This window comes from Crinia signifera, chromosome 2 (genome assembly GCF_055691185.1).
Source record: "Crinia signifera chromosome 2, ASM5569118v1, whole genome shotgun sequence".
NCBI lineage: Eukaryota > Metazoa > Chordata > Amphibia > Anura > Myobatrachidae > Crinia > Crinia signifera.
The window spans coordinates 216,109,998-216,127,499 of NC_139218.1; the positions used below are offsets into that span (position 1 = coordinate 216,109,998).

General features: G+C 42.4%; 1 protein-coding gene across 3 annotated transcripts in view; it reads right to left on the minus strand.

Annotated features, from left to right (window-relative positions):
• The window catches only part of SPOCD1 (SPOC domain containing 1), a 101,072-nt gene extending 83,961 nt beyond the window's left edge, over nucleotides 1-17,111 (minus strand). The window contains exons 1-3 of one of the 3 annotated variants that reach the window (XM_083173702.1): nucleotides 16,975-17,111; nucleotides 12,587-12,892; nucleotides 1,443-1,487 (exon numbers count right to left, since the gene is read on the minus strand). In XM_083173702.1, the coding sequence (XP_083029828.1) occupies nucleotides 1,443-1,487; nucleotides 12,587-12,889 (348 nt within the window). In that variant the 5' untranslated portion in view covers nucleotides 12,890-12,892; nucleotides 16,975-17,111. Of the gene's footprint in view, nucleotides 1-1,442; nucleotides 1,488-12,586; nucleotides 12,893-16,916 lie in introns of all 3 variants that reach the window. The other 2 variants (XM_083173703.1, XM_083173704.1) reach the window with 2 other exon arrangements.
• Between the last annotated feature and the right edge of the window lie 391 nt (nucleotides 17,112-17,502).

Genomic DNA, 17,502 nt, shown 5'->3' on the forward strand with positions numbered 1-17,502 from the left:
GCAGTGAATAAATTAACAAAATTAACTATTGAGATCGCATCGCCCACATCGCAAGGCACAAAAAGCCAAGTAATGCGATGTGCGATGCGATTCCACTAAGCAGAATAGGCCACTAAGCAAATAGCTTAGTGGGTGCCCTGGTAGGAAACAAGTACCCTAAATTGAAAGAAGTAACTGTAACAACGATAGTAAAAACAAAAATATGCATTTCAGATTTGCTCATCCTTATCCTTGCTGCGGTTTTCGCTATTTGTGGCTATACGGGCTCAATAGTTCCCCTACAATGGGCCAATGTCTCAGTCATTCATTAATTTCAAATATCAGCGCCACTCTAGATGAACAGGATGGGACAGGGGTAGTTGAATAATTAAATTCCCCAGAAAGGGTGAAGTAAAATGACCATTTATTGAATGCAAAAATAAGATCACATCCATTAGATGAACAGACATACAGTAAAAGCTCAATAGGAAAGCATCCTTGTAAGTGGCATTCAAGTTTTATAAATGTAAGAGCCAAACTGAGCAAAACAACAATACTAAGGTATATATTCAATTGATGCCGGATCCATTCTGAATTTTTTTTTGATGGAATGGATCCAGCATCCATTATTCAATGAAGGGGCCAAATCAGGATGTCCGATTTGGCCACTGACTGATGCTCACTCGGCCAGCATGGGGACCGGGTGAGCAAAGTGAGGGGAGGGCAGTGGGATGGGTGAGCTGTTCTCACCCGTTCCGGCAGCGGAACAGGTGGGTGCGGTGGGTAATTATGGGAGACGGCAGGAAGTGGCAGACAGGAGGACAACGTCATGTCAAGCTGCTACTGCTCACCCGATGCTGTCCTCCCTGCCTTAATCCGACATCTTTTTATGTCGGATTGAGATTGCCAGAAACATGGCCAAAGCCTTTCGTTTTGGCTGTGTTTCTGACAAAAGCTGGTGGAATAGTGGCTACTTCTTCAATCCACCTGGTTTTCGGCAGGTCGGAACATTTCGACCTCCAGAAAAGAAAAACAGCTAGCATTGATTAGATCAGAACCCCTTCTGATTAATTCATGTCGAAAACTGACGTCTTTTCGGCAAGGTGAAAGTTTCGACATCAATTGAATATACCCCTAACTGTTCAATGACTAACATAGATTAGATTTTTCTCCTATTTTTTCATCACCTACTGTATGTTTATAAGTAAATTATGAAAACTAATTTGTGCATCATAATGTGGTAAAGGTTATTACTGAACTCCTACATTACAGAGATTGCATTCATGTTTTCATAACATGCTGCTAAATGCCAATGACAACCTGTGGTTCACAGATATAAATGTGGGTCAAAGAATAGCAAATATTTCTTGTCTATTACTGCAACTGCCAAAATGACCTTGATATTGTTCTGTGCAGATGAGCAGAAAAGCAAAGTTAGACAAGAATGTAAATAAAATACATACATAAAATACAACTTTGACACCATTTGGCTGGACAAAGTCTTCCTCCTGAATTACAAACAGAATATGTATATTGTAATTTGACAAACTTCCCAAAGGTCACTCCCTGCTCATGGATAAAAAAAACAGTGCAATGCAGAGATTATGGACTGGTAGTGACGTTTTATTTCTTCACAACATACGTTACAGTTACATTACTATGACAGAGAAAGCTGATATTTTGACTCGGAAACATATAGTGGGGAATTCAATTATTGCTCCAATTGTGCGTGAATGCAGTGGGCACCCTCATTTTTACAGCCTCCGGAGGTACCGAACAGAAATGTGTAAAAAGTCTATGGTTTGGGTGCCCAATAATGGGTGCCCAAAACAATTGACTAGCTCCATCAGACACCCATTGATTATCCTTGTGCTTAAAACAATTGAATTCCCCAGTGAAGTTAAATATATTTAATTATATATTGAATTGCTATCTAGTAGCCACCGTCATGCAACAAAACACATGAATTACACGCCATAGAGGTTAGGAGCAGTGTTAGCCTTTTATTATATAGGAGATTATATATATATATATATATATATATATATATATATATATATATATATATATATATACAGTTATGCTCATAAGTTTACATACCATTACATACCCTCGCCATTTGTCAGAGAATATGAATGATAAATCACAAACTTTTCTTTCACTCATGGTTAGTGGTTGGGTGAAGCCATTTATTGTCAAACAACTGTGTTTACTCTTTTTAAATCATAATGACAACAGAAACTACCCAAATGACCCTGATCAAAAGTTTACATACTAAAGTTCTTAATACTGTGTATTGCCCCCTTTACATCAATGACAACTTGAAGTCTTTTGTGGTAGTTGTGGATGAGGCTCTTTATTTTCTCAGAGACTGAGATGGCCACTCCAGAACCTTCACTTTATTCTGCTGTAGCCAATTACAGGTCAACTTGGCCTTGTGTTTTGGATCATTGTAATGTTGGGACGTCCAAGTATGTCCCATGTGCAGCTTCCGGGCATATGAGTGCAAATTTTCCTCCAGTATTTTCTGATAACATGCTGCATTCATCTTGTCATCAATTTTGACCAAGTTTTCAGTGCCTTTGTAGCTCACACATCCCCAAAACATCAGTGATCCACCTCCATGTTTCACAGTAGGAATGGTGTACCTTTCATCATAGGCCTTGTTGATTCCTCTCCAAATGTAACGTTTATGGTTGTGGCCAAAAAGTTAAATTTTGGTCCCATCACTCCAAATGACTTTGTTCCAGAAGTTTTGAGGCTTGTCTCTGTCAGGGGCGGATCTAGACTGTACATCTAGGGGGGGGGGGGCGGTTTGAAAATACCCTCTACGCATTACCCCTCCCACTTTTTGGCTCCTCCCATTTCCACCACATTGTCTCCCATGCACCGTCCCCAACCTGCTGTGCATAGCAGGGAGCCCACGCCTTCCCCTGGAATAACCCACATGGCTATCTGCCCCCTGCCCAAATCCACTACTTACCCACAAATACCCAGATTGTGCTTCCTGTGTCCCTGGGAGCCCCCCCCCCCCCCCCCCCCCCCATCCCCGGCCCACCCTAGGGTTTAAAAATTGCCTTCAGGGGGTGCTTTTTAGACCTGATGAAAGTGCCACTGATTGGGCACTGTTTGGGCACTGAAACATTGCCTTTCCTAAAATCACTGGTTGCTGATTGTTTGTCAAGTCCTCCGGAGTCCTGCTATATTCGAAATATAAATAACACTATTTATTAATATCAGTTAATTTAGTGAGTGCAGAGCCCCTGCAATTTTTATTTAAACAATGTGGTCACAAGTCATAGGGCACCCCAAAACTAGGAAAGGTGAGTGCTGATGTTTATTGTTTATTATTTATTAGATTCATTTTTTAATTAGTCTTATTGCGGTCACATTCTCTCATGCACCCTGTTTTAACCTATTTTTCATAGTTATTTATCTTAACCATTTCCCTAGATGCTTAGTAACAGGTGTGTTGGTAATTGCTCACCTTTAAAAGCATGGTCTGCTTTGAGCATTAAACCAGTTGGCAAGTCTGAAATCAAACACTAATGTGAACGCAATGTTTATTGTAATAATTTTTTAAATATTGTCAGGACCTGCAGAAGAGTGGGGTCCCATGAAAGGGGCTTCAGGCTTAAATGTATTGATCAATACATGAACTAAATATCCACTATTTATTAATATTAATTAATTTAGTGAGTGCAGGGCCCCTGAAATGTGTATGCGTTTGCAAACGTTTACATGTTTGACGTTTAACGGGATTTCTTTTCTGATTGCACTGTTGCCTCAAAAAAAAATTCCTGATGAGATACATAGACCCCCCAGTGACACAGAGACGCCTTGACGTACGGCCTGGAGGCTTAGCCCTATATCTGCAGATATATGCAACCAAGAGCTCTGTATTATCTGATTATTATGTCGATATTTCTCACTCAGGGTGCAATTGGGATACAAAATGTTTTTTTCCTAGCCAGAGATACATAGATGACCTGCTTTGGATTTGGATTGGTCAATTACAGGAATTTAAAGATTTGATGGCGTACATTCATTTATTTGAGAGTACCATCAAGTTCACCTATGAATCAGTCCCATTTCTGTCCATTATTTAGATGTCGTCATCCGTTTGGATAATGGCCACATTAAAACCAGTCTATACAAAAAAACAACAGACAGGAACACAATGTTACATTCTGCTGCCACCATTAGGGATCTCCCTTTCTCACATTTACTATGGGTGCGCCGCATCTGCGATAACAGCCAGGAACTGGAGAGGGAGATAGACCTCATGATAACATATCTGGTCCGTGGTTACAACAAAACTAACGGTACTTGTGTACTATCACGGCTCCCATCTCATCCCATCTCATTGCATACCATAAGGCTTAAGATGGTATGCAATGAGATGAGATGTGCTGCGATGGGACCCGATCTTATACCATTTAAAATTGTATACCATTGTATATGGCATACGATGAGATGAGATGAGATGAGATTTTAAATTGTATAAGCACACTAATGGGTGCTTTCAAGGTCAATTGGCCCCCCTATAAGATTTTTAATTGTATAAGCACCTTAATGGGTGCTTACAATGTTAAATGCACCCCCACGCCACCCCCACTATCAACGCCAACCCGAAGCGTGGCGAGCGCAGCGAGCCTGCAAGGGGAGGCGGTACGCGTCCTCCGACCTTTTCATACCCCCACTATCCATGTCGGCGTAGAGTTGATTTTATATAGTGTGGCGAGCGCAGCGAGCCACCGAGCCCGAAGCGTGGCGAGCGGACGCGTAATACATGTAAAGTATTACGTGTCCCCTAGCGGGGCTCGCTGCGCTCGCCACGCTTCGGGCTCGCCACACTATATAAAGTCAACTCCACGCTGACATGGATAGTGGGGGTATGAAAAGGTAGGAGGACGCGTACCGCCGCCCCTCGCGGGCTCGCTGCGCTCGCCACGCTTTGGGTTGGCGTTGATAGTGGGGGTGGCGTAGGGGTGCATTTAACATTGTAAGCACCCATTAGGGTGCTTATACAATTAAAAATCTTATAGGGGGCCAATTGACCTTCAAAGCACCCATTAGTGTGCTTATACAATTTGAAAACTCATCTCATCTCATCGTATGCCATATACAATGGTATACAATTTTAAATTGTATAAGATCCCATAAGATGGAAATCGTGGGAGCCGTGATAATACACAAGTACCAAACTAACTAATTAGCAGCAAAGGCTGAAGTGATGACTGCACCTAAAGCCAAAACATTAGCTCCTAAGCAGATTGACAAAAACTACTCATTTTTTAAAATCCATTTAAACAGAAATATAACAGTGTCAGTAGAGAAATTGTTTAAAATCGCTAGGGACTTGTGGTCAATAGTCTAAAGAGATCCAGGCCTCAAGTCCTTTCCACAATCCATCCCGTGGCATCAGAGCTCACAAGGCCTAACCCACCCACCACCCCTGCTGGTTAGGCAGGACAGAAGCATGATGCGTAGCACTAGGCCTCATCCACCATCTACCGCCACTGTTTAAGCAGGACAGAGGCCTGAGGCATTAGAGAGCACTAGGCCCCATCCACCATCCAAACCTGGTGGTTAGGCAGGCCAGAGGCATTGTAGGGAAGAAGTCTCTACCCATCATCCACCCCTAATGATTGGGCAGGCCGAGGCCTGAGGCACCGGAGGTCATTAGGCTCCATCTACGTCTCATGCAGCTGTAGGCAGGACTGAGGCATCAGATGGCCTGAGGCATCAGAGGGCAGTATACCCCATCTAGCCTTAGCCTCCATGGTAAGCAGGTGGGAAATAGAACGTGGCATTGTGTAAATTGGTACTAGGCCATAGGTACTGTGTATAGGTTGGCCCTAGGCTACAGGTATTTCTATTTTGGGGTACCAGGCCCATAGGATTGTGGCCAGCACCCAGTACCAAATTAAAGCTAGTGCAGTAGACACATTAAAGGTAAACTGTTGTAGGGTACCATCCTGTCTAACTTAAATTGTGTAACTAAAGTGTGTTAGGGAGTGTAGTACACCCAGTCAGTTGTGTTATTGTTCACCAGGTGAGCGTGAGGTAGGATACCAGGTATTGTAACAGGAGTCAGTTTATTGCAGGTTGCACACATTAGGAACTAGCAGGTTGGTACAGGACCCTTGTGCCGATGGACCATTGTTTGTATTTAAAACACAGGTGTTTTCCGCAAAGGGGACATATGGGGAGCTTATTCTGTGTATGTTGTACGTTATAACTATTTCCTCTACCCCTTTGTGCATTTCCATTTGGGTACTAACAAGGCAAGCAATCTGAGGCCAAGAGTGCCATACATTGACACTATTGAAGGCCATCTACACTCACAGGGTTTGATCCCCCTTTTCACAGAGGCTCAGCGTGTCCGCTTTTTTGGCAGGATTGTTCCAGCGCATACCACCCAAAGACCATCAAGTGAAGCAACATGAGCGACCTTAAGGTGAGAGCCATTAGTGGGTCGGGTAAGTACCAGATACACATCAAAAAATAAATACTCCCGCTAGTGATGTCGCAAAACAAGGGATTAATATGTGGTTGAAACTTAGGATCAGGCTTCAAAGTGTAACCAAAAAAAACTCACCTCACAACAGTGGGTGATGTGCATTGTTGTGAGGTGAGTATTTTGGTTCCATTTTGAAGCCTGATCCAAAGGTGCCACCATATATTAATGAAGAATTTATTTTAGCTTTTGGTGGTACAAGTAAAAGAATCTCTGGGAGGAACCACTTAAGCCTGAGAACCCTGTGTTTTGTGATACTGTTAGTGGCAACATTTATTTCTTGTTGTGTTTGTGAAGTCTATGGGAGTGGTACCCCTAAGTGATTATCTGATAATCCCGATTGGTCCCTCCTGGCTTCTTCTTGCTGCTTGGCTCGTGTGTCACAGCGCTTGGGTGTATGGGCGGCTATTTTGGAGACTCTTCAATCAGTTCCCTGCACAGAGGACGTGGTGTGCCCGGAGCTGTGGTTTCGACGGCTCCTTTCCACTCTTCTGTGGTTTACAGCCTAGTAGCTTGTGGTCTAAGTTCCTGTTCTGTTTGTATTCTTTGTGCATTTGGCTTTGAGTTGTTTACTGCCTTAATATTGCTGGACACTCTCCCATTAATTGGGTTTGAACTTTCTACTGTGTTTTACTATGCTGCATGGTTTGTATCTTCACCATGGATGTCTTACAAATCCTCAAGGTTATTCAGGCCTCGACTCAGAAACTCCTTTGAAGTCTTGAAGTAATTCATCTGGATACACTTTCCCCTCCCTGGTCCACTGGGAAAGGTGATGGAGAAGTTAATACTTAAAAACCTATCTATTATTAACATGACATTCCTAAACCCACAGTAATTCATCTGAATGCACTCCCCCTTCCTTCTCCCATTGCAAAAGGTGATGGAGAGGTTAATACTGCTATGTCTACCTGTTATACACAAGTCGCTCCTATAGATCCTGAAGATATACAGTTTAATACACCTTCCTACACCTTTGCGGAAGGTGGTGACAGAGATGATGATGTTCTGTTTGCTCATTGTGCTCCTATGGTTCCTACAAATCCTGCAGAAATGTTTGTGGATACTCTTTTCCATACATGCAACTACAGTATATGATATCCAAAGTTGAGGTCACTGTATCTCCTGGTGGTAACCTTAATATTCCTACAAATGCTGTCCGGACTGCAGGCTTATTGTTACTACACGCCTGAACACTGTGTTGCTGACACATGGTTTCCAACATACATAACCCTTCCTTGTGCTGGATAATCTGGAACTTCTCGACTCTGAATACGCAGGGCGTTTTGCTGTACTTTGGGATGGGACTTGGGCTATACTTGTAGTCAGTCAAATTGTTTAAAGTTGGCCGGACTGACATTCTAATTCAATTTATTGCTGTAGAAGCTTTTTAAAATGCTCTTATTCAATTTTGTTTGTCTGCTGTTGAAATTAAAATAGCCTGCTTGCCCTTATATGACCCTTAACATTATATATGTAAAAGTCCTGCTACACATGCTTCTGGTGGGAGAGCCAGTTTCACACTAGTAAGGGGTCACTATTAATCTTTTGTCCCCGTAGGTGGGTGGGCTTCAGTTATTTACTGTAGTGAGGAGGGTTAAGATGTTTTGGTATGCCTAGGTTGGGGGAAGGTAATACAGGGTGGGGGGTTATAGGGAGGTTTGCTTTGGGTAGTCTAGTTTTGTTTTATTTTTTTATATATCCGTTTTCTTCTGATAGGAGGGTTGTTATTATTACTTTATTTTGCTAGTGAATCTTGATTGGGTATGTAGTTTTACATTTTTTGGTGTTTTACACCTTACTGCATGGGTTTTCTCAATATTTACGCCTTCTCATTTCTGTTCGGTTACACCCAAATGGCGCCTTTGAGTAGTTGTTAAGTTTTAATATTAAGCTGGGGTAGTATATATACTCTGTTACTAAGTACGCCCTTTTTTCTTTCGTATTTTAAGAACATACTGGGTTGAGCATATCTTTATACAACCTGTCCACTGTAAACTGATTTCTTTTGTATGTTTTTTCTTTTTTTTGTTTCTTTTTTCATTTCATTCATTTATTTATGTTATGTTATTGTTTTTGCAAAAATCAATAAAAAAATCAATAAAATGATTGCATCAAAAAGTGTTCCACAAGCTGCAGTCACTGTGGCACAAGTGGCAAAGTGCTATTTTCTGTTTGTTAAGTACCAGACACTCCTGCATCGCAGCAGAACCAAGCACCGCCCCTCCTGCCTTCTAATGCAGGGCCACTATGTAGTCAGATTATTTCTAGATGTAATGCATTATCAAAGTCATCTGTATTTATAGGTGTAGCCATCTTTATATGGTTGATTTCCTTTCATTTGTTCTCATTGCTTTGGTACCAATTTTAAATAATAACAATAATTTGATTTTTACTGAGTTTTTTGCAACCCCAGAAATAAATCCTAAAATGTAATCAGCAATTAGTCATAGTTATTTGCAAACCAAGGGTCAAATGTAATAGCCTCCGAGGTCAGTGGCCGTGCGGGATGCCGGGGGCAATCATTTACAAGAAAAAAACAGGTCTTGTAAATGTTTGCCCCTTTAAAAAAAATGGCCACCAAACTCGGAGGCAAATAAATTTGGCTACAAAGGTCTGTTTCATGCTGAGTGCAAAGCAAAAAAAAAAAAAGAAGCACCTGAGCATTTTACGTTTTTTTATACTGCACTTCTGCACTTCACTTTTCCCTCTCAGATCTCTGTACAGATTTTATCTGCCCCACCTGCAGTTAACATGGTTTTACTAGGGTGCAGAAACTTGCTAGTTTTTGTTTAGCTCCAACCTCAGATTCAGCCCCAAAATGTTTAGTTTACTAAAAGTGATTTATATGAGCAGCAAAAGCAATTTTGATTGTGTGGTCAGGAAACTGTGACTTTGGCGTCCTGGGTGATAAAAGGGGCCAAGCTATTTTTGTGCATTTATACCCGCGTTTAGCTCTACTATTCATTATTACAGCATTCCCATTTTGGCATTGACATAAATGATCCCTGTGTCTGCAAAAATGTGCAAACATTTCCCTCTTGTCAGCGCTCCAGTCAGAACGCAGCAGGAGCAAAAGCTGTAAAAGGTTTCCAACATGTCCATATGAATGATCCCTAAAGGATCACGCAGGTAACCTGTCATTTCAACTAGAACTCATGGACTATTTCTTATCCATTTTGTGTATTTTAGATACTCCATGCACATCTCTGACTCAACACATTGCTATTCCACGTAATTATTTGCCCAGCATTGTGCAAAGGCTTCTGGACCAAGGACAATACGCTTAATCAGAAGGATAGGAAAGTAGATTACAGTAAATTACCTGGTATCCAGTGCAATGAATAAAAAGCTGTTTAGAGAATCTAAAACAGGATGATTAAATCTATTTTAGGGGACCAATTACCTTGAAAAATCAACATTTTCTTTTGCAAGTGGTGCTGCCACAATTTGATGCACAAAGAAGCTTTGTATCAAGTAACAAGAATCCAGAGATTGAATAAATGGCAGTTTGGAGAGATTACACACTGAAGCTATGTAATTGGTTGTTAAGGAGAATATCACGCTACTAAATAGAAGAAATGTGGATTGGTAATGGTAATGCCTCATATAAGAGGTGATAGTGACTGGGTCATTGCAAAACAGCTTGGATTACAGATTTGTGGAATATTCTGGGCATTCTGGGACACTGGGCAGATATAAAAGGTATGTAGAAAAATATTTTCTAGCTAATTTGGTGGTAATATACCCAGATATTATTTGCTTTAAACTTTATACACCGTAACTGAAATTGTGAATAAAATGTAAAAAAAACACTATACTACTATCCTGGGGTTACATACCCCTAAAGTAATATTTAGCTTCTTTTTTTTTTTGTGATCTAAAAGGAAAGGGGGTTGATTCAATTGCCTTTAATCATGGTGACCACTAGATTGCGCAAAACTGAGCAATTCAATTGTTGCTCAGTCTATACAGAAGTGACATTTCTTCTCACAGCCTCCTATGGGGGAAGACAAAAATGTGTGCAGAGTCAGCACTTTGGACGCCCAAAGCAGGACAGGTTTATTCAGAAGCCACTGCCTGGTTGACTTCGATGTACAGTATACCTTTGGATCGTTTGCTAAAATATCCTTATATTTGGTTCTAATCAATATACCCTCTATCTAGACTAGCACTCCTGTCATAGCTGAAGAGAAGTAGTCCCAAAGCATGATGTTGCTTCCATCCAATTTAGTAGAAATAGGGTTCTCTGGGTAATGAACTACTGTTTAGAGGGAATTTCTTAGGGGCAATTAATTTGTATAGATGCCTTGCCCAGTGGCAGCTATTCACTTGTTACTGAACTTGCTGGCAGATGACTGAAGTTGCATGCAGAAATTTGCAAAAGGTGTCCCGTTTTGGTGCCGAAACTGCATCTTTTGTATCGCATTATCTATTTAAGTCGGTATAGCATGGCTACATACAGTCTATACCAGTGACCAGTGCAACCAGTGCTAAACGTAATGGCCGTCTATGACCGGAACAAACACTTGTATATCACCCTATCTAAAGTGAAGGAAACTATTGAATTCCCCCTTAGATGTTAAGACATTTAACAAAATGTTTTGGTTATGACTGAATGCATTTTGTTTTCAAAATTATGAATTTAGGACCTAATTAGAGAATTTACAAATGGAACGATTATCGAATGTCTGCGCATGTGTATTGTACATATAACACATGCATGAGGGGAAATAGCCTCTCGTCCACGGATTTACATATAGGTCTGTGAGTGGATGGCAGTTAGCACTCCATTTGCAATTAATTTGCAAATTTGCACTGGTGGTTACTCTTTCTGTGTGGGCGGTGGCTATCTACTCGCAGACAACTGCAACTTCGCTGATTAGCAATTCATGCTGAGTAAGTCATAGTTTATTTCAATGAGAAATAGTTTCCACAAGGCTCAGTCACGCTGAAAACAGGTGATTGTTGTCACATGGAGGGAATGACTAGTTCCTGGTAAAATTTCTGCAGCTCATTTAATGTTACTGTAGCCCTCTGGGTGGTTTCCATGCAGCATGAGATGCCTGGCATGAGTGGATTGCCAGGACTCGTCAAACTCTAATGTTGGGTGTCTTTTTTTTAACCAAAAAGCATCTTAAGCGAAACACAATGCAACTAGGGCTCACAGGGGGACCTGTGCTAATTGCATTAGTATATGGCACTTGTACAGTATACTGTGGATGAGCAGGGTATTCTTGGTCATCCTAGTCATATTGCGTTGTATAAAAAGACATACTCATACAATTTTGTTTGCAGACCTGTGGGGTAAATTTACTAAGATGAGAGTTCTATAGAAGATGCGATGTTGCCCATAGCAACCAATCAGATTTAACTTCTTATTTATTTAGCAGCTTCTAGTAGATAATAGAGTGTGGTATTCAATCTGTGCCGACACAGGGGGAAATATCCTCACTTGCCTATTCAATGCTGCTGTTTCCGACAGCATTGAAGGCTGACAGTTATTTTACAGACTAAACTGTTTTGTAGGAAACGGACATGGATTGTAGAACAATTGGATTCCAACAATCTGTGTCCATTTTCACAGATCCACAGAGTTTCCGACATTCGACAGTCAGAACATTGAATTCCCACTGTCAATTTAGTGTTGAGACCATCAAAAAAGTCCATGGGTCCTGCCTCCTATATTAGTAATTGTACCCCTGTGTGTCCCAGCCAACCCAATGACTGATGGAATGATTTATTGGGTAACTGTATAAACAGCACTATCCGATATACAATCACACAATCATCGATACCTGCCACATTCAACTGCCAACATCAATGATGCCAGCCCATTTGACACCCAGCAAGCCAAGATGGGACTGCTTCGCTGGCAAAAGTTGGGAGGACACAATCACAGGTACACACTGAACGATATGGGCAATATAAATAGTCTAATGAATAACCTACCTAAGACACACATAGTTACTTTTCTAGTGACCTAGAACTTTTTTTTTTTTTTACATATAAAGACATATCTTTCAGCAATTCTTTCATATAAACTTTGCATTAAAAAAAAATAGAATTTGAAGTAGGGCTTACAGTTTTAACTCTGCTCATCATCAATCGTATCTTCTCAGTCAACGAGGTATTGCTCAGAATAAGTCCATTCCCATTTCTAGAAATATGGCTTTCCACAGGTTGTTCAGTCTGCCATTTGAGATTTGGATCTTTCAGCACAGAGACAAACTGCACATCAGGGTCAGGATCAGACAAGGTGTTAAATGGGGTTTTTACCATGAATTTTTCAAATAATCCCATTGGGCTGCAACAATCACGTTTCTCTGGTGAAACGGCAGCGTTATTGGGATCCCCGTGGTATTCCATCTCCTGACTTTCATTCATGACCTGAAATTTTAAATTATATAATAAATGTGATCGATGCTGGCTTTCTTAGCAGATATTTTAGCATCTCTAACATAGATGTTTGCACTGAGAGGGTTAAACAGCTATTTTGGAGACAATTTTTACAGTTAGAAAAACATATCCTTACGTGTGTGTGTGTTCTTGCAGAACTTCAGAGTCCTGAACAAGCAGTCAGAAGGAGGTATTGGGTATTCCACAAGGTGGGTGCTTTTTGCCCGGCGTGAATGCACAGCGATGATGGAGAAAATCGCTGGGCTGAAAATCGGTCAGTGCATACACGCGATTTTCACCAGTCTAAGCAATTTTTCTGCGGGTGGACGACTTTCCATAGCAGGATGCCAGAGCTCATCTGCTTGTGTTACCAGCAGATGAGTGACAGCGTGGACGGCTTTCCATAGAAAGCCTTCCACACAGTCGTTCATCTGCTGGTAATACAAGCAGATGAGCGCCGGAAGCCGGCAATGATGTGGGAGCGCGCATCAGCACTCGCTGCTCATCGCCGGGCCTAACACACTGGGCAGCTGAAAGCAGATCAAATGGCAAAACTGAGCTACAGTACTTTCAGCTGCTGTGACATTGCCTAGGAGAGGGCATGTGTGTAGCTGCAACAGACTGCTGGCGGGATGTCCAAATAACAAAATGTGGCCAAAATTCTTAAAAAAAAAACATTTTGGCATTTTGGATATATTTTTCATTAATACCAAGCTTCAGAATGTGATGCTTTCCCGAGCTTGGACCTGGTAGGTTTAATTTTGCAGTCTTTCCTGAGAGGGATCCAATTGGATACCTTCCAGTGTCCCTTGCAACACATGATAAGAATAACTCCCTAGTCAACAGCCCAGAAGTCTTATCATTGCAAAAGACAGCATTTTGCAGAAGAGTTGTCCATTGCACTTCTAGGTGCTAGGTGTGCAACCGACAAGTGGTGGCATGTATTGCATCCAAAATGCAATATGTAGTACTGTACATCTTGCACTATGAATGATACTGTTCAATCACAGTATGGGTGGCCATGCAGAGCTGTCTGTGTCTAGTAGATGGGAAGGTTGCAGTAGTAACTGAGATGAGATCACTATCCAGCAGATGTTTCCTTAATGGATGTGCCATATGTGACAGTGCCAGGGTATACCTAGCATGTCAAGTGGTTATGGACCCAAATATGGTGCAGATGTATCAAGCTTTCTGAACAGTGGACAAGTAAAGGCGTTGCCAATAACAACAATCTATCTCCACTCTTAAGGAGGATTAATAGATCTCACTATGGCGTCGATCCTATCAATTGCGATAAATTCTCTGATACAAATCATCGCAGCAGCAGCTGCGCTTTACCAGAATTTGTACAGAAGTACTCGCTGCTCAATAGGGTAGCAAGAAATTTTGAGTGTATTTGAGCTTAAACCAGACTGCGAAGGATGCAAAATTGGGTGCTGTGGGAATTAGTAGGATCATCCCTTATAAGTTCCTTAAATCCAAAGTTTTATGTAACTTTGCATCCAAGGATTTCCTATAGCTTAACCAACTGTCTAAATAATCATAACAGTACTGCACACTGCACATATTTCTACACTACAGGTATACTAATGCTAGTGAGAATGTTCCTAGGATGGGTTAACCCTTCATGGTGTCTGCCCTTTTCCAGGAATACAGCATCAGACCTCATATATACAGCATTCATTAGAAGTAATTGACATGCATCGCTAAAGCCTTTTACATTCATTTTAATGGAAACTGATGAAGTTATGCCCACACATTTCTGTCCAAGTGGCACTTTGTGTTATTTACTGTAGATGTCTGTAGCATTCAGCAGTGCAGTATTAACATTTGGTGAAAGAAAAACAATAATTACTATGGAAACACTGACTCTGCACAGGAACAATAAGCTGCAGGGAAGCTGGGAGACACATTAATAATCATGCTTCTAAACCTGTAAAAGTAAAGGCAAAGTACAAGTTGTAGCTGTGCTGTACATTTGCATTCTTGTTGTATCATCCCCATGTGGTGAGCACATACGAGCCTGCCTGGCAGCGCGGCTTTCAGCAATCACCCCAGTCCCCAGCAGATTGATAGTACATCTTGGTTCAGCAGACATAGATCACCCTCCTTCCCCGCGAGGTGCCATTTTCATAGACAAGCCGTGATGCAGCGAGCTGAGAAGCTGCGGGAGTGCAGCTATAGGGAGCAGCAGCATTCTGTGGCCATGCCCAATGCTCACACTCACTGGAAAATATGCGTCATTCCAATAGAAATCTTACACAAAATTGATGTCTCCAGCACTTACTCCACACAGGCCCCTTAAACCCGCAGAGTCACTCTACTCAGAGCCGGATTAAGGCTCCAGGGGGCCCGGGGTACTTAAGACAAGGGGGGCCCCTAAGGACTAAATAAACACACAAGCACAGTAAACATACACCCAAACACATGAACAAAGCTAATGTAAACCAAATGCTTACACCCAACCAACACACATGTACATACACATCATACATAAAAAAACACATAGCTTACAGACACACAAATGCATGCATACATACACACACAAACAAATGCACACAGCATACATACACAACACACATAGCTTAAATACACACACAGCATACAAACATACTTACATACATACATATAACATACATATACAGCATGTATATAGATATATAGATATATTTACACACAAGGAGGGGGAGAGCAAGTAATAGCATACACTAGCGGGCAGGTAATAGCATATACTGGGCAGGTAATATCATACACGGGGTGGGGGGCAGGTAAAAGCATACACTGGGGAGGGAGCAGGTAACAGCATACACAGGGTGGGGGCAGGTGATAGCATACACTGAGGGGGTAGGTGATAGCATACACGGGGGGGGGGCAGGTGATAGCATACACGGGGGCAGGGGGGGCAGGTGATAGCATACACGGGGGGCGGGGGGGGCAGGTGATAGCACACACTGGGCGAGATTCTCCAAACTAAAAATGTCGTAAAAACTCAGTTTTCTGGATTTTTACCCCATTTTCATATGCAGCAAATCCCCACAGCCAGTTCTATATGGCGTAACCCCATGGAAGCCTATGGGCTTCCTTTCATGTTCCCTGCCGCCCCCCATTCCCCCCACCGATCCGCGATGCCCTCCCTCACCTGTGTCCGGGCAGCCTCCTGCTGTGCTGCCCGGACCAGTGTTCTCCTCCCTGCACAGCTTCCGGGTGCAGGGAGGAGAACACTGGTCCCTCACACAGCCGGGTAAGGGAGGGAGTGGGGACCCGCAGCACATCGACGGCCATCGCTTTTGCGTTAATAATCGCATATGTTATTGCATATGCGATTATTAACATTGCAAATGTGCTGCGGGGGTTATTAGAGAATTCCGCCCACTGAGGGGGAAGGTGATAGCATACACTGGGGGGGGGGGGCAGGTGATAGCATACACAGGCGGTGGAGGTAATATCATAGACTGAGGTGCAGGTAATAGCATACAGTATACTGGGTAGGGCCAGGTGATAGCATACACTGTAGCAGGTAATAGCATATGCTGGGGGACAGGAAATAGCATATACTGCATACACAATTCATAGACACATACAATACACATACAGCATACATACATATATACATACATACATACAAACACACACAAAGCATACATACAAAAACACACAGAGAGCAGAGCATACATACAAACACACACGCAATAAAAAAAAGCACTAACCAAGTAACCATGAGAGAAGTGGACAGGAAGAGATTCGGAGTCTGCTTCTGCCGGGGACCCACCTGCTCTTTAGCTCCCTCTCCTGCTGCCAGAGAGCTCTACTGGCCCTGGAGCTCTGTATGAGCAATAACAGCCATGCTCCCGTTGTGCCGCGCAGGAGGCTCTGGACGGACCCTGCAGAGACATCCGCATATGTCTCCGTCTGCAGGGACGTAGGCCTTTAAACGACAGTGAGCTCGGGGTTACATAACCCCTGGAACCCCTCCTTAATCCGGCCTTTACGCTACTCACTCCTGATCTGCACTTACCTAGACAGCGTGAGCAATATGTACACCTATGCCGCAGAACACATTTCCTTGCTCCTACCTCCGCACCGCTGTCTCCGGGGCTGTCACTTGAGTCCACGGGGTCTTCCTACTTCCGATGGCTCGTTTGAGTGAGGTCTGCGCAGTGTCCGCACCCTTTTCTTGTGGGTGTGGCCTAATACCCACCCTACCACGCCCTCTCAGAACCGTCACTCTCCTCAGTAACGCACTATCGCAGCACAGTGCAAACTGCGAAGGAGGAGAAGACTAGGGATGGGCGTGGTCGCCATCGATAACATTTATAGATTGTATGGCAAATCAGATCCACTCTATCTTTCATAAACATCTACAGTATAGCTTTAAGAGGTTCATATAACAAGTTATTCAAATCAATTATTCTGCTGTTCTGGTGGGATCACCACCAGCACCAACATTTCTGTATGCAACCTCCTGAGGTGGCGAAAATATGCAGTTTCCGGAATGCCCAAACAGGACTTTTCACATTGCGGGCACTGTTTTAGTTAGGTTTAGCTGCTTTGCGTGGAAAAACACAGTGCTTTTGTGCGCTTAAAAAGTAATAGGCACTCGA